General features: G+C 36.3%; 3 protein-coding genes across 6 annotated transcripts; all 3 read right to left on the minus strand.

Moving 5' to 3' along the window:
* Window positions 1–1,634: 1,634 nt before the first annotated feature.
* On the minus strand, window positions 1,635–4,418 carry LOC140882556 (pentatricopeptide repeat-containing protein At1g05750, chloroplastic). Of its 3 annotated transcripts, none has more exons than XR_012150236.1 (3): window positions 2,882–4,418; window positions 2,530–2,705; window positions 1,635–1,883 (listed from the first exon to the last, which is right to left on the minus strand). XR_012150236.1 is itself a non-coding variant. In XM_073288626.1 (2 exons), the coding sequence occupies exons 1-2, from the start codon at window positions 4,392–4,394 to the stop codon at window positions 2,662–2,664; spliced, it is 1,557 nt and encodes a 518-aa protein (XP_073144727.1). In that variant the 5' UTR covers window positions 4,395–4,418; the 3' UTR covers window positions 2,526–2,661. The 3 variants fall into 3 exon arrangements, 1 of the variants encoding a protein (XP_073144727.1); XR_012150237.1 differs by having other exon boundaries at window positions 2,806–4,418; XM_073288626.1 differs by lacking the exon at window positions 1,635–1,883 and having other exon boundaries at window positions 2,526–2,705.
* A 1,036-nt stretch (window positions 4,419–5,454) lies between these two features.
* LOC140880601 (receptor protein kinase TMK1-like) lies at window positions 5,455–9,243 on the minus strand. 2 transcript variants are annotated; one of them, XM_073285182.1, is made up of 3 exons: window positions 9,022–9,243; window positions 6,357–8,805; window positions 5,455–6,187 (listed from the first exon to the last, which is right to left on the minus strand). In XM_073285182.1, exons 2-3 carry the CDS (start codon window positions 8,761–8,763, stop codon window positions 5,682–5,684), a joined length of 2,913 nt encoding a protein of 970 aa, XP_073141283.1. In that variant the 5' UTR covers window positions 8,764–8,805; window positions 9,022–9,243; the 3' UTR covers window positions 5,455–5,681. The 2 variants fall into 2 exon arrangements, with proteins under 2 accessions (XP_073141283.1, XP_073141282.1); XM_073285181.1 differs by lacking the exon at window positions 9,022–9,243 and having other exon boundaries at window positions 6,357–9,015.
* A 4,418-nt stretch (window positions 9,244–13,661) lies between these two features.
* On the minus strand, window positions 13,662–19,876 carry LOC140878572 (uncharacterized). Its single transcript, XM_073282182.1, has 3 exons — window positions 19,499–19,876; window positions 17,569–17,789; window positions 13,662–14,211 (listed from the first exon to the last, which is right to left on the minus strand). The coding sequence occupies exons 1-3, from the start codon at window positions 19,874–19,876 to the stop codon at window positions 13,662–13,664; spliced, it is 1,149 nt and encodes a 382-aa protein (XP_073138283.1).
* Window positions 19,877–22,871: the final 2,995 nt, after the last annotated feature.

A 22,871-nucleotide genomic window follows, 5' to 3' on the forward strand; every position in this document is an offset into this window, starting at 1 on the left:
ATAGTCCAATATATAGACAAAGACAATTCTTATCTCTTGAACTAATTTTTGGGCTTGAGTTATGTCCAAGTCCATTTTTTAACATTGTATCATATCCCAAACACATCGTTATGTGTTAGACCGCCCATAATTGGGCCACCGGTCTCATAGTTGTGCCGCTTATCAATGTTTTCACGTCATTTCTAGGTGTGTTGGTGTGCTAGTTGTATCCCTTGGATAAATATATTGGAAATCCTAGTTATATCCCTTTGATAAATATCTTGGAAGTCCAACATATAAACAAAGACAAACCTCCACCTTAAGCTAGCTTTTGAGATTGCGTTAGATGCAAGTCTATTTTTCAATGAAAGGCGATCACAATGCACAATCCAAGATCACAATGCACAATCCAAAAACAAATTCTTTGTTGACACTTAACAGATGTGTTATACCGTGAGAGGGATGGACTCATCAAATTATGAATATCATTCAAAGCTCTTTTAGTACCTTCTTGAATTGATGTGAGTATGTGACGAAATACCTATTTTTTTAAACCTCCTCGTATGTATGAATGTATGTATGTATGTATCTATCTATCTATATTATATAATGTGAATGCAAATATACATGTCGATGATATGATTGCAAATGAGCTGGTTCACACACGACTGCTGTGACATTAATATTGCAGAAGTAAAATAAAAACTTTTTATATATTTTATAGGAACGAGAAATTAAAGGTGCATATATTTTCAACGTCATCTCACTTGATGTCAACGGAATCTTTCCGGATAAAAAAAAAAAAAAAAGAAGGTGAGTACTGAGAACTCAGAAGGTAATAGCCGTCAATTCCCACCATAAATGGCATTATCCTAGATTCTTTTACTTTTTACACAGATTGTTGTTGCTCCATATATAAAATGGTTTCTCAATAATTTTCATCAATTTGCATGTAATTAATGTGAATTAAATGCATGCCCTTGATTTTGATATTAATAGCATGATAAAGGTCATAACTTACGCATTACTAAAAACTATATTGTATAATAAAATATCATTAAAATATACATACATATAGAGCTCAATGATCCAAAGACTGTTGTCCACCGTGTATGTTACATTTGTGGATTAATTTATCCTTAAAATGAAGACCATCTCTCCATATATATGTACACATAATTCATACACACATGTATTGAATCCTTACAAAATGATCATATGTAATGATTACGTATCATTAAGATTTTTGATAAAATCCCAGATGTATTATCCTCGGATTCTCCATTATCATTGCGGCCCTTGTATTGTTAGGCAACCACGATTTAATCTCACAAATCCAATCACATAGATTAAATGGGAATCTTCTTTTCTTCATAACGGAAATTGGAAGACTCTTTCTCAAAGTCTACTTGATTCAAAAAAAAAAAAAAAAAGAAATTCTTCTTGTTCATTAGTATTACAACGGAGATTTGTCCATTGGATAATACATTTACTTAAAATTAGTTGTTTACCCTACATTAATTGTATGCATCAACACATTCATCGTTGCATATATACATGCTTCCACGCCTTTCCCATGTCATTGGAAAAGATCGAGTTGAATAAGAGAAATTAACGTACTACTTGAATTCAATTTGGAAAAAAAAAATCACTCTTCCATCTTGAATTTTGAGTCATTTACAAGATTTGGATGCACTAGCAAAAGCATTCAAGTACAAAAAACTTAATTTTAAAAGATAACTAATTAGATGAAAGTAAATTTAGTTGTAAGCATATCCAGTGTGATATTTTCTGCATGATGATAACAACGTCGAGTGATGTCACACAGTCACAATCATCTGGAACGGCGCCGTCCAGAGCATGCATAGCTCCAATGAACATTATGAAAAGATCTTCAATAAATCCTGCATGGTTTCGTTCCTTTTGCTCTCTCTCAATTTATGGCATTAAAATACATTGTCATATCATTCGAATTTAGTTTAATTTGATGCCCAAAGAAAATGGCTGCATGAGCAATCATTCTGGACAACCTACAAACTTAATCTTCTATATAAATGGGCACTTCAATGCCTTGACAAAATCATTCATGTTAACAAATAACGATTCATAAATAATCTATATCTTTTCACGGTAATGGAGTTCACAAGGTTGGGGTACTCCAGCCTGCTCTGCATGTTACTGGTTTTGATTACTATACGCATGTCTGCAGAGTGTTGCACAAGAGAAAGACCTCCGTTTATGCATCGCAAGGTTTCTAGCTCTCTATTCTTGAATGCATCACTTAGATTACATATTTACATGATCAGCTAGCATGCTGATCAAACTTTCCCCAAAACAATTAAAAATAAGTTTCAATTTTAATGAGTATTAATTCTTTTAAATATTCAAAGTTTTTCCGAAAAAATACGCATTAATGTTGCTCCAGCATACTTCACTGAAGCTGTGGAAATCACTGACTTCTAGTATTATTGTTGATTTCCAACCTTGTTTACGTATAGGCTTTCTTGGAGATGAAAGAGACGGGTTTTAAGATCAGTACTGTGCATGTACCTGGAAGCAGTAAAGCAAATGATGAGATGCCCGAGGATTGGAATCTGAGGAGGGTTCCAGGGGGGCCGGACCCATTGCACCATAATGGTCAAGACCCGAAGAAGCACCGGAAAACTCCATGATATTTTGGCACTATATTAGCTGTTGAAAGATTTCTGCTGTCTCCCCTTTATGCTCTGAAAAACATAAATAACTATGTATGGATTTTGGACAATGGTTGTTTTAGATCTATGGAAATCAAAGCTAATCAGGAATATATGTCAGTGAGAAATTTACCTTGTTTTGGTAGACTTCTCAAGATTCTATCTTTTGCAACACATGGTTTAATCAAATTCATGTAATTCCATGTTACCTTTTGAAATATGCTCGGATATCGTTAGCTCATAAGACAACCATTCCAGCGCTGTATAGATACTATCTGCAGCAGCATGAGATTTATCACCTGCCACAAATTCATAAACTATGCCATCAACCTCAATTGAGCTGATTCCGGGTTTCTTTTGGATTCCGAAGGCCTTCATTTTCTTCCTCACTTTACTCGCACCATGCCAACTTCCAGTCGCTGCATAGATATTTGAAAGCATCACGTAATTTGAATCCACACTTGGATCCAGATCATAGATATTTTTCGTCAAGCTTTCTGCCAAGTCCACATCCTCACAAGCTCTACATGCTGCCAATAGAGAACCGAGCATGATCTTATTGGGCTTCATTGGCATGTTCCGGATCACCAACAAAGCCTCTTTCAATCTACCAGCACGACTGTAAAGGTCGACTATGCATCCATAATGCTCAACAGTTGGAGTAATTTTATGGAGTTGTGTCATTTTATCGAATAACTCAAGCCCCTCGTTCACTAAACCGGCATGGCTACAAGCTGTAAGAGCTCCAGTAAAGCTCACACCATCGGGTTTAAACCCATCAATTTGCATAACTTTGAAATACTTCAAAGCTTCTTCTGCATGTGCATTAACAGCCAAGCCAACAATTATCGAGTTCCATGAGACCAAGCTTCGTTTAGCCATGTTGTCAAACACCTGACGAGCTAAATCAACAAATCCACACCTGCAATACATGTCTATCAAAGAATTATTCACCCGAATATTGTCTCTTAAATCATGCATCAGCACAAACCGATGTAACCATAACCCTAAACCAAGGGTTCCCAAGTTAGAAACTGCAGAGAGCACTGAGACAATTGTCACAAAATCAGGCGCCGCACCAAACATCTGCATCTCTTGAAAACACTCCAAAGCCTCATCGAACTTTCCCTTCTTCACAAACCCGTCAATCAGTACAGTCCAAGACACAGCATCTCTGTCAGGCATTTCATCAAACAACTTGATTGCCCTTTCAAATTCACCATTTCTCATGTAACCATTAATTAGAGTGTTCCAAGTCACCTTATTCTTGACATGCAAGAGATCAAAAACCATTCTGCTGATTCCCAATTTACCGAACTTCGAATACATGCCGATTAAAGCAGTGCCCACCATCACATCATTAACATCCAACCCTAGTTTTCGACTATACCCGTGAACGGCAGGCCCGAGGTATAATCCCTGGGATGGGAAATTGGCACAGCCAGAGAGCAGAGTTACGAAAGTGATGTGGTTTGGCTCGACACCCGATGATCGCATGCGATTCAACTCTGAAGCTGCTTTGGAAAGACGACCGTTTTTGCAATAGTGGGCGATAGATGAGGTCCACGATGCCGTAGTGGAGTCAAGAGAACCGTTTTCATGGTTGTCGTGGAAGTTTTTCAGGGCCGTTTGGTGGAGTTTTGGAGGAGGAGGCTGCGGCGGCGGCGGAGGGAGCTGATGGATAGGGATTGTGGAGGCTGAGAAGGCGGGAAGAAGGCTCATTCTTTCAAATTACGGTTAGGTCTCCTTGAGGAAACGGCTTCCTATAGCTACTTTTTTTTTTTTTTCCTACTCTTTGTAAAAATTTCTTTCGTTCCAATTATATTGTCAATGTTTTCTTTTTTATTTGTTTCAAATATATAGTCATATATCATATTGAGTAATATTTTTTTATACTTTTTTATTAATATATCCCTATTAACTACACTTTGAAAATTGTACAATCATTTTTTAATACATTAAATAGGGATAAAATAAGAAATTTATATAAAATTTGCTTTCCAAATACATTTTTCTTAATTTGTGTGAAAATCCAAAGAAGACATTATATATGAGACGAGAAAGTTTATATTATTATTAAACATTGCACATCTAGTTATTTCCACATTAGTTTATATTAGTACATCCACGCAAATGTCGTGGAATCCTTTGATTTGTATTCAAATAAAAAAATATTATAATTATAAAAATTAACAAAGATATATATTACGATTTAGAACGATCTCGTTCGAATGTTTGAGTCAGCTCTACCAACAGTAAACATGATTTGAAATAGGTGGAACCGGATGGAGGGTGTGATGCATAAATAATTGTGCAAAACTTATCGTTTTTATTAAATAAATAAATAAAAATTTTCAGTTGAGGAGTGATGCATAAATAATTGTGCAAAACTTATCGTTTTTATTAAATAAATAAATAAAAATTTTCAGTTGAGGAAATTATATATTACTTGCTACTTGATGGCCTGCACAACAGCACAAGATTAATATGTACTGCATTGGAAAACATAATGAGAAGGGAGAGATTTTATGTTACACTGGATATAATATATAACATCTACCGTCATTTGGCGCAAATCCTTAGCGTGACGGATAATAGAATCTCCCACAAGATGCTAAATGCAAGAATAAGTGGACCACACGAAGTTTCATGTCTTAGTTGGAATGGTACAAATCCTATCATATATCCACCGACACTCCCATATTAATTAATATTGGTACGAAAAATGATTGATTGCATGAAGTAAACTCAACTCGTGTAATTGAACTTGCATTTGTAACTCTAGTACACTTTAAAATGACTGCCTGCAGCTGTGAACAGATTCAAATATCATGGTCATATATATATAGCAAGACTTTGCTGCGAAAACAAGAAACTTACACATACGTAGATATTATACATGAAATTCCATTTTTGTTTTTTTGTTTCTATATATAGTGTGATTGCCTATCAGGTCTTCGCGGATAAACTAATAGGGCATGTGCAACAAGCAGTGAACATAAACTCCTTTCACCGAGCATCAGCAGAGGTAAATGAATCAGCGAAACCCGATGGCTTAGCCGGTATGCTTCCTTTGCTGTCATGGCTACAAGTGCCGCTAAAATCTTGGGTATCGGCTTCCTGCCAGCCCTTCAACATCTGCGGAAGAGGCAGCGTCGTGTCAATGCCGGAACACTGATCCATATCTTCGTACGGTTTCCATTTCTCGACCAGCTGAGCTAGCACGTTCACGATGTGTCCCATGTCTGGGCGATGGTTTGCCTCCCGTCCCGTGCAATGCCCGGCCAGTTCGGCTATGATGCAAATGCTATCGTAAATTTCTTCTTTTGCATCAAGAGACGGGTCGATCGAGGCAATGAGCGTGTCTTTGTTGGATTTAATCTGCCAAAACCACTCGGCCAAGTACCTGCTTTCCTCTGGACGGTTTTCATCGAGTGCTACTAACCCTGTCAAGAGCTCCATTAGTACGACCCCGAAGCTGAAGATATCGACCTTCGTGGTTATTTTTCCGGTCACTGACAAAAATCAAAAGATTAATCGACAGAAAAACAAAAGAGCGAATAAATCAAGAACCAGTATTAGCACTGAATTTCCTAATTGATCTTATCAAGAAAATATGCAAGTGATCATATGAAGGGCAGTGTTGAGCTTTATTTATTTGTCATTTATAGAAAATATTCTAACCAGCATATTCAGGTGCAAGATATCCAAAAGTTCCAGCCAGTCTAGTAGCAACAGATCTCTCTGTGTCGGGAGCCAACTTTACCAATCCAAAATCGGACACTTTAGCCCGAAATTCGTCATCAAGAAGAATGTTTGCCGATTTCAAATCACGGTGTATAAAGCTTTGGTGCGCCAAAGAATGGAGATATTCGACTCCTCTTGCTACATCAAGAGCGATACTGAGCCTTCTTGCCCAAGATAAAGGCTGTAACTTTAGACTCTTCCAACGGAAAAGATGTCTGCTCAGAGCCCCTTGAGGCATATATTCATAAACCAGAACCCTCTCGGATCCTTCAGCCGCGTAACCCAAAAGGGATACCAAGTGACGGTGGCGAACATTAGAAAGCACCGCAATTTCAACTTGAAATTCGTTCAATGCCTTGTTACTGACTGCCATAGCTTCCATTCTTTTGACGGCCAATTTTGTTCCATCTTCAAGTTCACCCTTGTAAACTGCTCCAAAACCTCCACGTCCCAGCTCATTTTCTGGCGCAAAATTGCTGGTCACTCTGCGTAGGACCTGAAAAGATATTACCAGGTTCCCCGCCTCAAGAACCTGAGTACCACCCAACATGTCGATCGTCCCACTCTCAGCACTCTCACCAGTTCGAGTATCCGAGGCTGAGCTATCCAATACTGCGATTTTTAACGTATTACTGGGATCTGATGAATCTTTTGGATGGATCACCACACCGCCAGGCGATTTTACAATCTTTTTTTGGTGACATAGGCAGTAGACAGACAATAGTACTACAAGAAAACTAAAAATTGTAGAACCTGCAGCTGCAACCACTATGACCAAAACTCGAGAAATGGTTCGATTTTCTGGTTTTGACTTCCCCGTAACAGCAGTAGGTGCACTAGTCCTTTTACCTCTACCATCTGGCGCTGGATGAAGATTTGTTGGAGGATTGGTAGGTGATGCTTCACGGTCATCATTCGGAGAAGGCGGCATTGGTGGTGCGGTATCCAGCGGGGGAGATTGTTTAGGTCCATTAACTGCCAATTTCGGATTAGCATCACTTATGACATTCACATCATCACGGAATCTTGGCAATGGTGGTTCGAAATCGTTCCCACGTATATTCAACAATCTCAAATATCTCAGAAGGGTAAGATTCTTCGGAATCGTGCCATGTAGATTGTTGCCTTCTAAATGAATTTCAAGTAATGATGGTAAATTCGCAAGTGAAGGACCAAGAGTACCATTAAGCCCAAAATTCTTCAAATTTATGACCGAAACCTCGTTCCTCGACTCACAACTTATCCCCCACCAAGGTCCTGCACACGGATCATTACCAATCCACTCAGAAGCAAGTCTTTCCGGGTAACTCAAATCTCGAAGAAAATCTAAAAGAGCACTCACTTCAGGAGCACATGGCTCACCAGGATCAGATTGGCAAAACGAATTAGACTCATAAGAAACATTGTCAGATTTAAACTTTGGTATTGGACCCATGAACATGTTATTGTTCAAATCCAATACTTGAAGATGCATATTGGCCAAGCTTTGGGGAATCAGGCCGACGAGCCGATTCCCATTGAGGTTGAGCTGTCTCAATGACGTTAAATCCCCAATATTATCAGGAATCGAACTCGTAAATCGATTACCATGGAGCCACAGTTGGGTTAACCCAACCATGGTTCCAACTACATCAATAGGACCACTCATACCACCCCCATCTTGATTATTCAACCACAAAACCTGCACCATGGAATCACTAAAGCTTCCAGGTAAAACACCGGTGAGCCTGTTACCCGACAATCGCAGCGCAGTGAGAGACGGGAACTTCCCGAAAAACTCGGGCACCGATCCGACAATGTTGCAGCTCGAGCAAGAAAAATTAGCCAACTGGGAACACTCCGCTAGCTCACTGGGTATACTCCACCCCGAACTCCGATTCAAGGGATTATAATCAATCGCCAAAACGCGAATACTACTAAGACCTTGAAAAAAATCGGCAGGGATCGTGTCGAATTCATTAACATCCAAGTAAGCGAACTGTAAATTGGACAATCCACTGAAAGATGGGAGCTTTCCATTGAAGTTGTTTCTCTGGAGGCCAACATTCATCAGCATATCTAATTGATTAAAATTCTGCGGCAAAGGGCCCTTTAATCCAAGGCTCTGAACTTGGATTTGAGTGATTCTGCCATTAGAACAGAACACATGTGGCCAAGAAGGAGGCCCACAGGGGTCATTTCCCCCATCAGGCCATTTCAAAAGCTCTGGATTTTCTAACCCATTTCTGAAATCATCCAAAATCTTGAAGTCATTTTGGTCGGTAACACCATGAACAACTCCTCCCAAAATGCAAATCAAAAGAACCCCAAAAACGTGCATCAGTTTTCTTGGAGCAACTTCCATTTTCCATGCATGATTACATCACATCGCAACACAATCCGATATCTACAAACAAAGAAAGATAAGTGCTCAGAGATTCCGGGGGGAAAAAACAGAGCAAATAACAAACCTTGACCAGTGTACATGCAAATGCAAGAATCACTTAGATCGGTTTGTTTTTTAATTTTTTGAAGCAAAATGGTGATTGATTAATGGGTTTTTTTTCCCTCAAAGCAAAGAAGAAGATCGAGAGAGAGAGAGAGAAATGTGGAGAATTTTCACCATTTTCTTCGGGATTTTCTTTCCTCTGCAATTGGGTCGACGCCGTCTGTATTTCACAAAAGTACAATTCTTTGGTGACTAGCACGCGCTCTTTTTCTCTCTGCTTGTGTTGAGTGTGTCCCCTTTATTTGTTTTTACATTGATTTTTCTTCTTGGTAATTTGTAACCTTCTTCTTCTTGTGTAATCTTCCTCACTGGCTTTACGGTCTGATGACACGCGAGAAACAGTTGAATACAACGTATGATGAAGATTAACATGATGTGTTTCACCGACTGGAGACACGTTCGAAAATGTTTTCTTGGAACAAATTTTATGGTAAAGAAAGTTAAAAAAAAATTATTATTTAAAAAAAAAAAAAAACCTGAAGGAGCTTATCTTATTTAAATAAAATTTATCTTATTCAATCTCACGTTTTTTTTATTATATTATTTATTTATATATTAATTATTTATCATATATCAATCAAATCATTAAATTTAAATCATTATATTATCTATAAAAATAATATTATTCATATTTTATTAATTGTTAAAAAAACAAAATGATAATTTCTCTTTTTATCTAAAATTTAATCAATTAAATCAAACAAACTATAATCTAGCAATCAAAACAAATACTATATTAACTATCATTTTTTATTTATTTTTTATTAAATTATATAATTTATCTTATCACTCAAACCAACCGATTGCTACGTGATGGATTGCTAACCGCTGATGTCTAGTGATCTTTATGTTCAAATCAATTGGACTAACTTATGAAATTGTGCATATAAGTATCGTTTGGTACAATAGATGAAAATGAGATGAACCACAATTTTTTACTCATCCAATGTTTGTCTCATTTTTTGGATAACATAACTTTATCTGATGACCTATAAGATTATTGCGTATGAGTTGGATGAGACATCGTTCTTAGCTCATGTGATGAAAATATGATTGACTTGATGTTAGTGAAATTTTACAAATACAATCATTTCCTACAATTGCTTGCAATTGACAAGGGTGTTTAAAACGGAAAAATCGATGCTGCATACCCTCACTGCAACGTGTCAGTTTTTTATTGGCCAATTTTGTGGGGCCCACATGATTGGCCAATAAAAAACTGACACGCCGTTCATGGGTAGTACCCCATGGGTAGCATCGACATATCCGTTTAAAACATCACATAATAGTACACATAATAACACTTACAAAATTAAAAACATACGAAACAAGATATTATTCGTCTATATATATTATTCATCCATACTTTGCCATATTTTTATAATATTTTGTAGGATCGAGTGCTTGCCGTTTTACCAAAAACTATAGCTGGTGTTAATGGTACAACTCAAATATTTTAAACCGCACAACAGCCTAAATGTGCATGACCGAGCGCAGAGACGAATTTAGGAATTTTATCGAGGGAAGACAAAAATCTAAAAGAGAACACACACATATATATATTAATTATCGATAACAAAAAAATAAAATATAATAAAAAATATAAGTAATATTTTTAATTTGATCAGATCTAACTAACAATGCCTCTTACAACTTGAATTTTTTCAAACATAATTAGTACTAACTATATCCTACATGATACAAAATATAATATTTTTAATATAACTAATTACACTATCATTCAAATAATCATCTTATGTTCGACTTATTGATGAAGACTTTTGTTTGGAATAACAACAAAGATGAATTAAATTAATGATGAATTCATCTTCAAGCATGAGTTGTTGGTTAATGATTTAGAGTTTTGAATAATATTTTAATGTTTTGTTAATAATAATTTATGTGTACCATTTTTTTTAAAAAAAATAAGGGTATGTTCACAAAAAAATTTAAGGGAGGGCAACTGCCCCCCTGCCCCTACATGAAGCCGTCCATGACCGTGCGCTTGTCGCTTTATCAAAAGTTATAATTGGTGATAATGATGCAACTCAAATTTTTTAAACCGCACAACAGTCCAACTGTCATGATTAAATCGCTCGACCAAAGAGTTATTGCATTCAACACATTTGGACATGTCCATCACACGAAACGATGTCATAAAGTTGGATAATTCTCCTCACTTCAGCGGTAAATCCTAAAATGACGTAATCGTACCTGTGTCCATTTTTCATCTCATACGGGACAAAGTCAGTTTTTTTTAGATTATTATAAAAAAAATTATAGGGAGAAATTGCACTTTTAATTGGACAATGAAAGTTTTGGTCCCATCAATAAATGTACCAGTTTGATCGGCGATAATCAAGGGAACATAATCCAGGTTACTTTCAGCTTTTGTAATAACATCCCAAATCGTCTTTAAAATAAATAATAAACGAATGAGCTAAAAAAAAAGCATTAAATAAACAATCCCAAATCGCAGGCCCACTGTAATTATATCTGTGTTTTATGACTTTGTGGACGGGCTCCTTCAGATTGTTTAATTGTAATTCTTTGTTTATTGAAATTAAAAATCATGACTTTATTTTAGTTGCATGTTTAGGTGTTTATCTTACGAATAAAACCTTATTTGAAACTCTTAATACATGTTATCAAATTTGATTTACCTTGAATTTTTTTTCAAAAAAACATATTAAAGATTATCTTAAACCAAGTATTGCTTGCATACTGATGAGTTATTACCTAATTTGACTTTTTTGTCGGGCCCAAGCCTAGTGACTCAATACATTTGGGTCTCATATTATTTAGTTATTTGAACATTTTATCAAGGCTCATAAATTCTTAAAAGTCCATAAGAGGCTCAAGGTCATTAAACTCTCCGACTATCTATAAATAGCTCAAGTTCTCTCATTCTTAAGATACGCTCTCTATAGTCACATGTCTAGTTCTCTAGAACTTTTATTGGGCAAATACTGACTTAAGCGTCAGAGTTTCTTCACCGGGCAACCCTCGGCGCCACTCACTTTGTTTTGTGATGTAGGTAACAACCCAGGAAGTTCGGGCTTTGGAACAGTTCGAGTATTAATCCGGCTATTCCGATCTCCACAAGTTATCCAGATTTTCTCTAAACGGGTAATACCAATTTTTTTCTACATCAACTTGGCACCGTCCGTGGAAAATTGTTCACTGCATCATTGAGAATGCATACTCCATCACAAATATCTCAAGAAAATAATCGCAATGGAGACTCACCTCCCATATCCGAACCACCTCCTGGATTTAGTTTCACCCATAAAACGTTTACAATCTTAATGGAAGGAACAACCACACGTGCAACAACAGAAGCAGTTGCTCAGTTCGTGGTATCCCGTAAGTGCAAAAGCACCAATAAGAGAGCACATAGTGAATGATCATCATCTCGTGACCCTGATAAAGAAGACCCAAAAAAAACTAAATCTAAAGTTAATAACGAAGATCCTGAGGGGACCAAGAAAAATACTACTCATAAAAATGGTGAAACAAGTGCTCACACAGTTCACGATATCTCTGACGAAAACAAAACCACTATTCCAACCTGTGGAGATGGATCTCACACATATGTAACTGGAGAGAATTCGTCAGCAATCTTGTCTGCACATTGAAGCCCGTTCACTAACGCCATTCTATCATAAGCATTGCCTAAGGAAGCCAAAATCCCCAGCCTACCTGAGTTCGATGGACCTAGTGATCCTCAAGATCATATTAACAAATTCTACGCAAAAACAGATTTGTATGATATCACAGATGATGCTTAGTGCAAGATATTTCGAACAACGTTATCAGGGCGATCTCTCACATGGTTCAATACGTTGTTATCCGGATCTATTTCCAACTTGGAGCAACTCACCGAGTGTTTCATGCAGCAATTCTCAATTAACAAAAAATACCAGAAACAACATCATACATATTCACAATTGTTTAGAAAAAAAAAGGAGAAAGTTTGAGAGACTTTGTTAAGCGATTTACTCATGTGGTTCACGAAATCTCACACGTGAACCACGATTTGTTATCTGGAATAATGCAGTAGAACTTGCGCCCTGGAGGTTTTCAGAAATCTATAGCAGGAAAATCCCCGAACACCTTCGAGGAGATGTTGTCTAGGGCCGAAAATACTTACGCATAGAGGAAAATGATGAGTTGCACTCCTCGGGGAAAAGAAAACGAGAAGAAAAATACGAAGAAATATAAAGCAAGATAGAGAGTCAAGCCAATTTAAAAAAACTCTACACTCATAGAGCAAACACCTGCAAACTAAAATAAATTATTTGTTGTTACTTTATTTTCTCTATAGATCAAAACTTTTTTATTTAAAATGCAACGATAACTTAAATAAGAGCATAAGAGCATCCACGACTCTTCTTATTAATAACACCAATAACACTCTCCACATCATCAAAAGTCATGTATCCCACTGTTAATAACACATCATTCTTTCCACCCACAATCTTATTAACATTAACACTCATTATTTATGGGTCACACATTCCACTCAATAATATAAAATTATTTTATACTAAATAAAATCATTTTATTTACATTTTATAATATATTTACATTTATAATTATTTTTTAAAATTATAATATTAGGTGAGCCGAGTTTTAATTTAATTAATTTAAATTATATAAAATAAAATTATTTTAATATATTTATTCGAAAGCAACGATAACTTAAAAAACCACAATACAACGAAATTAAAAATAACACATAAAATATTAATTCACGGATTGTTGTTGTAATTCCCCCAGATATGCTCCACTAAGTCTGCGCAAAGTTGGTGATGAACTTGAATGTCACGTAGCTCTGAATTTGTCCGAAAATAATCCTGAAAGCCTCGGTTGGACCCTTGGATAGGTTGTGCGAGTTCATCCCCTTCATTGTTGTACCAATTTGTCACGTGACCTCCATCATCCTCAATAATCATGTTATGCAAAATAATGCATGCTAACACTATTTGTTTTAACTTTTTCCTATACCAATAGTGAGCTGGGCCTCTGACGATCACCCATCGAGATTGGAGCACCCCAAATGCCCGCTCGAAATTTTTTCTTGAAAATTCTTGTCTTTCCTTAAACAATTTTCTCTTAAGATCCTCCGGGCAAGGAAAAGCCTTAACGAATGTAGCCCACTCGGGATATATTTCATATGTTAGATAATAACCTTTCGTATATGTAGTGTCGTTCACCGTGAAATTAACCTCATACGCATTTCCTTGCAAGATGTTGTTGAAGATTGGAGATTCATATAACACGTTGATATCGTTACGTGAACTGGCGACCCCAAAAAAGACATGTCAAATCCATAAGTCATGAGACAAGACCGCCTCAAGCACAATTGTTGGTGACCCATGTCCCCTTGTAAATTGACATTTCCAAGCAATCGGACAATTTTTTCATTTCCAATGCATACAATCAAGACTACCCAACATGTCAGGGAAGCTGTGTCTGTCATCATACATTTGAAGAAGACCTATCACCAAATATTTCTGTAACGTCCGGAAATTTTTGCTACGTAAATCCGCATGCATAACTAAGAGATTTAATAATTTTAAAATAATGTGAAAATGTGTTAAATTAATTTTATATGTTATTATGTGAATTATGTGATTTATTGGCATGTTTTAAATATTGTTTTGGCATTTAAATCGGTATGATGTTATTTATGAATTTATTTGAGAAAATTTATTTTATGATCGCTTAGGCGGGACCGTGGACGGACGAGATGTTTGTTTTCACCCAAAATATTTTATGAGATTTTTAGGAGCCTTAAAATATTATTTTAAGGTATAATTTGAAGAAAATTATGGTATTTAGATATATATTTATTTATGTGCTAGTTTTTACCAAAAATAAGTTATTTTAATGACTTTTATTAAGCTTTAAAAATCCCATTAATTATAATTTCGGGATTTAAGGTTAAATATCAGATTTATATTGTATTTAAGAATTTTAAAATTCTATATATTTAGAGTATATATTTATCCTAATTAATTGTTAGTTATATTATGTTAAATTATCTCCTAAAACCCTACTCTATTCACGTTTCTTCCTACCTAGCCGCCTCCACCTTCTTCCTTCTCCTCTCCCACATTTTTTTACAGCAGAATCACTAGCCTCCATAGCCGATTCTTCAAGGTTTTTAAATTAGTTTGAAGATTCGTTTGTCCAGAAAAGTCGTACGCGCGATTTAGACGTTGTTTCTTGCAAAAATTCATCAAGGCACGTCTCGAATCCATTCTTGAACACCATTTAAATCATATTACACAGTTTGTTTTAAACATGAATGATCAGATTATGTATGCGTTTGTGGTTTTGAATGAAATTCTTCACATGATCATGCATGGTTCACGTTTTTAGGTGCATAACCCATGTTTCTTCATATATTCTGATCTAAAGCTGTTTGAGGGGCTGACCACATTGGTTGAGGGCTGAGTTAGGGTCCTTAGGGTCATGATTGTATGGTGGTTCATGGGGCTTAATCGCTGGTTTAGGCTGGGTGCACTATAGAAGACAGATTTGGCACAGGTTGAGCAGTTTCAGAAAAATGGCTCGTTCTTGGTCCATATGGTGCGTTAGGGTCTGGTTCTGGTGGGGTTAGAACCGCCAGACATTGGGGAAGGTATTACAGGTGGTGATCCGGCAGGTGGTGGCCGGAGCTGGGCGGCCAAACGGCCTGAAGTGTCGAGTCGCGTTCTGCGCGTACAGCAGCAGAGGGGTTCTGTTGTTTTGGTTTGTTCTCCTTCTACAGAGCTTGGTTTTAAGTCAAATTTGTTGCGTTAGAACCGCCTGGATGTTAGCTAAGTATGGGAAGTGGTTTCATGGCTAAATATGGCCTGAGCAGGCGGCACGATCAGTTTTTCTGAAGCCGCTCAGGGCTACCGTGAGTTGGGCTTTGGGAGAGGAAGGCTAGGGTTGCGTCTTGTGTTTTGGCGGGCCGGGCTTGGTTTTTCGGGTCTGGGTTGGGTCTAAAATATAATGGGTCAAGTTAGTTTGGTCCGGGTTTGGGTTATATTAGTTGGACTCGGGTATTTTTATTTTAAATTAAATAAGAGATTAAGTTAATAATAAATGAGTTTGGGCTCGAGTTAATTAATTAATTAGACTAGTTTAATTTTAATTATGGGCTTAGTTAATTAATGAAGTGAGTCCACTAACTTGTCATGGTCCGTGTGATCCATGAGAATTATTGGGCCAAGATGTGTCGGGTTTAGTAATTTAATGGTCTAATTTATAGGTTAATGAACTAGTTAATAATTATTTGATTAATTCTAAGTAATTTAATGGATTTAATTAATGTTTTAGTGAGCTTATTAGTTTTACATGGATCTAGGGGTCCATGAGAATTAATGAGTCAGGTCATGTTGGGCTAATTACTTATTGTGTTAGTCTAAGAATTTATAGGTTTAAGTTAAGTGGTCAGCAGCTCAAACAAGTCCTTGGAAAAATTAAAAGGTCCGTAAATATATATTTAATTCATGCATGCATTTTTATTAGATATATAAGTATGATTTTTAAGAAAATAAATAAAATATATATTTACGGGCGAATTTTCATGAAATAAAGAAATAAATGAGATTTTTTTTTAGTTCATGCATCATGTAAGAATTTTTATGATAAGTTTAAATGTATGTTAAGAAAAATATATTTTTATGAAAGTTGAAGTGAAGGTGGAAAGTGATGTGGTTGGAGGCCGGGATACCTGGGCCCGGTGACCTTCCTAATGATGTATAAGTATGATGAGCTTATGGATCCAGCTGAGAGGGCTGGTGAAGTGGCAACACAGAGGTGAAAATTCCACCACCGCGTACGTTGGTTTATAGATTGATCAATCGCTTAGTATGATGTCACCGACATGGATACGACCTGTTGAGAACTAAGAAATCATGATAAGTTATTTTATGAGATTTATTAAGTATGATGATATATGTTTAGCATTATGATAATCAGTATTATTACTTTATTTCATGTTTATATGCATATAATTTTAAGATCATGCACGTATATTTATATTTACGTATTTTATATATATGTGTGCTTGTGTGTGGTTTCATTTTGTTATGTAAGGATAGAACGTGCTGAGCCTCTAGGCTCACTAGATTTAAATGGTGCAGGTGAGCAAAATGTCAATAATGATAATGTGTTCCCGACTGGCGGCGAGGGCGTATGAGTATCCAGGCAGCTAGAACCCGTGACCATAGCTCTATCACGATATTTATGTTGAGATATAAAATATGTATTTTCGCACATGTTTTATTATTTTGGATTGTTAGTATATGCATGGATTTTAGATTTAAGTATTTATTTTCTAAGTTTTCATGGATTTTTGTGAAAGAGATATTATTTAGAAATTTTATTATGGAAATTTTTAAAAATGATTATTTAGTAATTAATGTTAGGTATTTAGTTGCATGCTTGTACTTTTATTATTATTTATGTTTATCGTGTAGATGCATATTAAATTAAGAAAAGTTATTTTTAAGTATGATGTATATATATATATATATGTATTGCATATATATTTTTATATTCATTATTTTATAATTAGAGATAGAGATAAAAAAAAAAAATCAGTAGTACTTTTAGGATGTTTCAATTTCAACCAAGTATTCGCAAAATTTGAAAAGACACCTGATGACAGTGGATTCACCCATATGTAGGTACTCGTCAAGATGGTCGGCAGGGACTCCATAAGCCAGTTGACGAATCGCAGCGGTGCATTTTTGTAGTGGTGACAACCCTTTTCTTCGCACAGCATCGTCCTTTTGTTGAAAAAACGTCGAATGATTCTCTAAGGCAGTCACTATGCGAGGAATAACTCTCTTATCATTCGAAACCGTCTTCAAAATATACTGTCGTGATACACCGCGTTTGTAGAGAAATAATCATTGACGAGCCTCTCATGCCCGGCTTCACGATTTCTTTGGATGAACCTCCTTCTTCTGCGTGTTTCTCTCCTCTGATATGATTCCATAACTTGTTGGTGTTGTTGAAGTACCATTAACATCACTTTTTCTACCGAATCATCATCTTGCTCATCGATTTGAAGATGTACTTCTTCTTCGCTTGTTGAACTAAAACTTGAGCTAGAGCTGTCTGTAGAATGAGACATGTTCGGAGGAAATATGTTGTTGTATATGTGTTTGTGAAAGGTATCTTAGTGAAATGCAAATCTCGTAGCACAATGTGTCTATATATAAAGGATATCTTGCAACAACTAGTTTTCAACGGCTATTTTGCAACGACTAGTTTGCAACGGCTAGTTTGCAATGGATAGTTTAATACATTCATCAACATTTTCAAATTGTATACTTTAATATATTTTTTATTTTTATATTATTTTTAAAAAAAAGACTCGAAAATTGATTATAGTAGATACCTAACGTGGCTTGCATTCTTAGAGAATCCACATAACTTAAGCAATCCAACAACTCTAATAATTATACAATTTTATCATTTTTTCTTTATTTTTTCGTTCTATCTTTCTTTTATCAAACTCATTTGACTTCAAAGATAAGATTATTTTCTTAGAACCATCTATTTATATATCTTTGAAAACTATTAATTAACTTAATATGTTTTGAAAATAAAATTTTGTTTTTTTCGAAAAAAGTTATAAGTTGATTTTATTTTTCTTCATTTATTTCAATCTAATAAGTCAAGTCATTCAATAATTAGAAATTTAATATTACTAGTTTGTAAAGACTAGTTTTCAAAGTTGATAAAAATTTAAAATCGCAGTAATCGGAACCAAAATAATTAAACATTATAATCACTCGAAATTATAATAATTAAAAATTACTAGGAACCACAATAATTAAAAATTACAATCACTCGAAAATATAGTAATTCTACATTACAATCACTCGAAAATACAATAACAAAACAATACAATCACTCTGAAATGCAATAATTAAACAATACAATCAATCGAAATGCGCAAAAAATTTAGATATTCCACCTCGACCTGATATTCTTGCACAAATATTCATGTATTAAGTTGCTTAGTAGTCATTTGCGAGGTGTCTTTATTCAAGATCTCGTACTCCTTCAACTTCAATCGACGATTCTTAGCTTTTGCATTGGACATGGAAGTTTTTGCCTTAATCTCATCAACTTCAAGTTGTTACTGTTTAAGATTGACTCCAGACTTCTTTACATTTGTGTACTCATTGAACTTTGAAAAAATATTGTCATAGTTTACTGTCAGATCCTCCATGGTCGATTTGACTTTGTCTTTTCCTTTTTTTTTTGCTGCCTTCTGACCCATTGGACGAGCATGTTCGTCATCAAGATCTATGCTCACATTTTGGTTGGAGGACGTGTTGCTTGCTCTTGACTCGGAGGTCCTCGTATTTTTTGTAGCCACAAAGTGATCATCGGATTGTGGAGTAAACATTGGACGATCCTTGACAATTCTTCACACATGCTCGAGATTGAATACAACACCATTGTTTTCCTCGCGATATTTTTCGTATGCAAACCTCAATATATCTTCATCACTATGACCACTGCGATATAAGTTGTAAATACTATTGTAATTTACATTGAATCAATTTACCTTCTTTGGAATTGTATTGTGCCAACGAGATCGTATAACATTTTCACTTCTGTTGTTTGAACCTGAAGGAAAATTTTCATTGTAATAGCCGGCAACACGTCCCAAAAAAGCATCCGCCTTCTGATCGTTTCCGATTATTGGATCATCGTTGATTGTGACAAAACTTCGTTCCAAGACCTCGTCTTCAACCTTTGTCCAAATTGAACACTTTTTCGTACCCTCAGCATTTGAAATGAGTTTTTCTACATTGACCACCTCGATTGGGGACTCACGATCGGAAAGTTGAGTCTTCGGGACAAAAGTCGGAGTTGCAGGTTCATTCGGAATTGGAGCTGAAAAATGCACACCAATTGTGTGTGGGGTACCATAACCTTGCATAACCGGCAGCGTAAACTGTGGATGACTGATGTTTTGCCAATACTCGGCTGGAAGCGGATGATGTACACCTCGGGGGAAATAATTCAGATGATTCATAAAATTTTAAAATCCTTGGAAATTTTGAAAATTTTGTGGAGGAAACTGCATATTTGGAAATTGATGTGGATATTGATGAGTTGGTGAAATTTGTGGATTTTGGGAAGTTGAATTTTATTGCGGGTTTTGTGTAAAATTCAACCAATTTGTAAACAATGCACTCATATTTTCATCCATTTCGGATATAAAATAATATTGTATTGAAGAGAAGAGAGAAAATGAAGAGGAGAATTGAAGAATGTAGAGAGATTGAATGCATTTTTGTGTCAACATTTGTGAGTATTTATAGATGAGTATTCATACTAGCCGTTAAATTTTTTTTAATTTAATTAAAATTTAATAAATATTAAATATTAAAAAAAATTTAATGTTCAAAAATTAATCCGTTGGACTCATTTCAGATATTCCTACAAATAACACCGTTTATAGATATTTAAATAATAAAAATAATTCAAGTGCATTCTCTTTAATGGCGCGTGCAGACATTGTGTCTGGCGCGTGCATGCATGCACCTGACAATTAAAAAAATGGATTGTAGGCGTTCACAACACTCTCTCTCTTCGTGGGTGGGTGTGGGCATTATTTGGGCATTAATAACACCCAAATAATGCCCATTGCAGATGCCCTAAATAATTAATCAATTCATGATGACTATAAAAATTCATTAAGTCATAGCGACTATAAAAAAACTTTCAGAAAAAGTCACAACGACTATATAAAAATTTTCAGAATAAGTCATATCGACTATAAAAAATTTATCAAGTTATAATGATTATAACAAAATTCATCAAGTAATGATAGCCATAAAATATTCACCAAGTCCTAAAAACTATACAAAATCATAGGCCCAAGAAGTTACATCCAATGCACCAACCTAAGAGGCTACATGAAATACACTAACTCAAGGGTTTTCATCGAAGATACTACTCCAAGGGATTGCAGAAAATGCATTTCTTCAAGAGATTGCATGAGAACAAAAATTTCCAGGGCATTATAAAAACTCTCAGTCAAAAATATTATAAGTGGCGGTCCTAACGCATCTTTCCTCTTACAAGTGTTAGTGCAAATAATCGTTTGGAAGTATTAATTGTCGTGGTCTAAACCGACAAGACAGATTAGGATCCTCTGCCCCTTAAACAACCCATCGCGCGATCGGTCCTATCACATGAACTCCGAATCAACACACACAATACTACAGGAGCATCATCCGGCTACGCCTTTATCGTTCGTAACTCCACCGAGTACCATCTGGAACTCATCGTTGTCGTGGGCTTCAAACAAGCCATCACCGACTTTTGTCAGTGGCTGTGAAAAATCCATCACTACAAGAAAAAAAAAACACCACCGAAATAGCAGTTGCGGTCCAACTCCCGTATGTGGGCAAAAGCGATAATCGTCGTTATACCCCACGGTCCAATTTTTGGAAATAGTGAAAATTCGCTTGTTACATTCACTATCATCGCTAGGTTCCGCTAGATCAACAAACAGGTTGGTATTTTGGTTCACCCTCAACAAGAACAATACCTTATCCCGAAACGGACACCACATCAATATATATTTTAAAAATATATATATAATACACCCTTTCTACTACCATTCGATGCAACTAACCAAGTCATAATATTTTTAAAATATTATACAAAATTTGTAAAAGTGAGAAAATCAAAATTCTCACAATTTTATGATGAAGCAAACCATGCACATAAACACAAATAAAATAATTATTATCAAACACATACAAAAACAAACAACATGTGTGTATATGCATATGTGTGTACATGTATCTATACATCCCTCTCACTGCCCAAGGAATTCATCACCGCGCCGCCGCCGGAGCTCCAGACCTCCCTCTCACGGATGCCAGTGTTTCTCCATCTCCCTGCCGCCGCTTTCCTATCTCCGATCTACTGCTGACGCGAGAACCTCGTCTCCAAGATCTGATGTCGCACCTCTCTTCGCTTACAGTTCATGAGGCTTTTGAGAAAGCAACTTCAAGGCTGTAACTCGGAAATCACCCAAGCACCGCCTTCTCCGTTGCTCACAGCAACCACCACCCTCATCCCGTCAAGTGCAGATCTTGAGGCTTAGAAGCTCATCCATGGCTGGAACTCGACAGGAGAGACACCTAAAATCACCATCCTCCTCGCGCGGTCACGCTCCTCACACAGAAACAACATAGCGACGCCGCCTCCGTCGAGACAAATCAGGAAAGCTTGGAAGCTAATACATGGCTGGAAATCGACATAAGCCATCGCCGGATCACCGCGGCCGCCGAACCTCGACCGCCAGAGTCACTGGAACTCACCACCTCACCGCCATAGTTTCCGAAAAGCATCTCCTCGACGCTGATTTTTCCCCCTTGCTACCGCTGCTTCTCCTCCTAAATCGGCCGCTACCAGCAACCCTCGTCGCTGCCTGCAACTTCTCCTAAATCAGCAGCCACCAAAATCCCTAGCCGTCATGCGTCCCTCACCCTCTGTCTTAGATCCATGTCATCGTCCCTCATCTCTGTCTCTGATCTGCCATCGACGATCCGCTACTCTGGTCATCGGCCGATTATAGATGGAGATAGTGGAGAGATTGGTAGATGGGGATACACACATATTTGCATAGATACATACATATACATACACAATATATTTCACATATTTGACCTTGTGGAAAGAGAGAGAGAGAAGAAAGCTATTTTTACCTGCCATGTGGATTACTCTAATTATCTTCGATCTATTAATTTTTCAACACATGATTACTACAATAAAATAATTGAGCATCAGTTTTGAGTTAGTATGTTGTGATGGAAATATTGCAATGCTGAATTTATAATAATTATTTCAGTCAGAGTTATACTGAGTTTCTACAATTATTATTCTGGCAGGACTTTGATCATATCCTATTACAC

The sequence above is a fragment of the Henckelia pumila genome, chromosome 2, assembly GCF_033568475.1.
Source record: "Henckelia pumila isolate YLH828 chromosome 2, ASM3356847v2, whole genome shotgun sequence".
Taxonomy (NCBI): Eukaryota; Viridiplantae; Streptophyta; class Magnoliopsida; order Lamiales; family Gesneriaceae; genus Henckelia; species Henckelia pumila.

Coding starts and splice junctions, on each gene's coding strand:
- LOC140880601 (XM_073285182.1), bottom strand. CDS start 8,763: ATGGAAGTTGCTCCAAGAAAACTGATGCACGTTTTTGGGGTTCTTTTG. Junction 6,188..6,356: donor TCTTGCACCTGAATATGCTG/GTTAGAATATTT, acceptor GATTTTTGTCAG/TGACCGGAAAAATAACCACG.
- LOC140882556 (XM_073288626.1), bottom strand. CDS start 4,394: ATGAGCCTTCTTCCCGCCTTCTCAGCCTCCACAATCCCTATCCATCAG. Junction 2,706..2,881: donor ATCCGAGCATATTTCAAAAG/GTAACATGGAAT, acceptor TATGTTTTTCAG/AGCATAAAGGGGAGACAGCA.
- LOC140878572 (XM_073282182.1), bottom strand. CDS start 19,876: ATGCAAGGTTATGGTACCCCACACACAATTGGTGTGCATTTTTCAGCT. Junction 17,790..19,498: donor ACAATACAATTCCAAAGAAG/GTAAATTGATTC, acceptor GTATCACGACAG/TATATTTTGAAGACGGTTTC. Junction 14,212..17,568: donor GGTGAATCCACTGTCATCAG/GTGTCTTTTCAA, acceptor TGGGGTCGCCAG/TTCACGTAACGATATCAACG.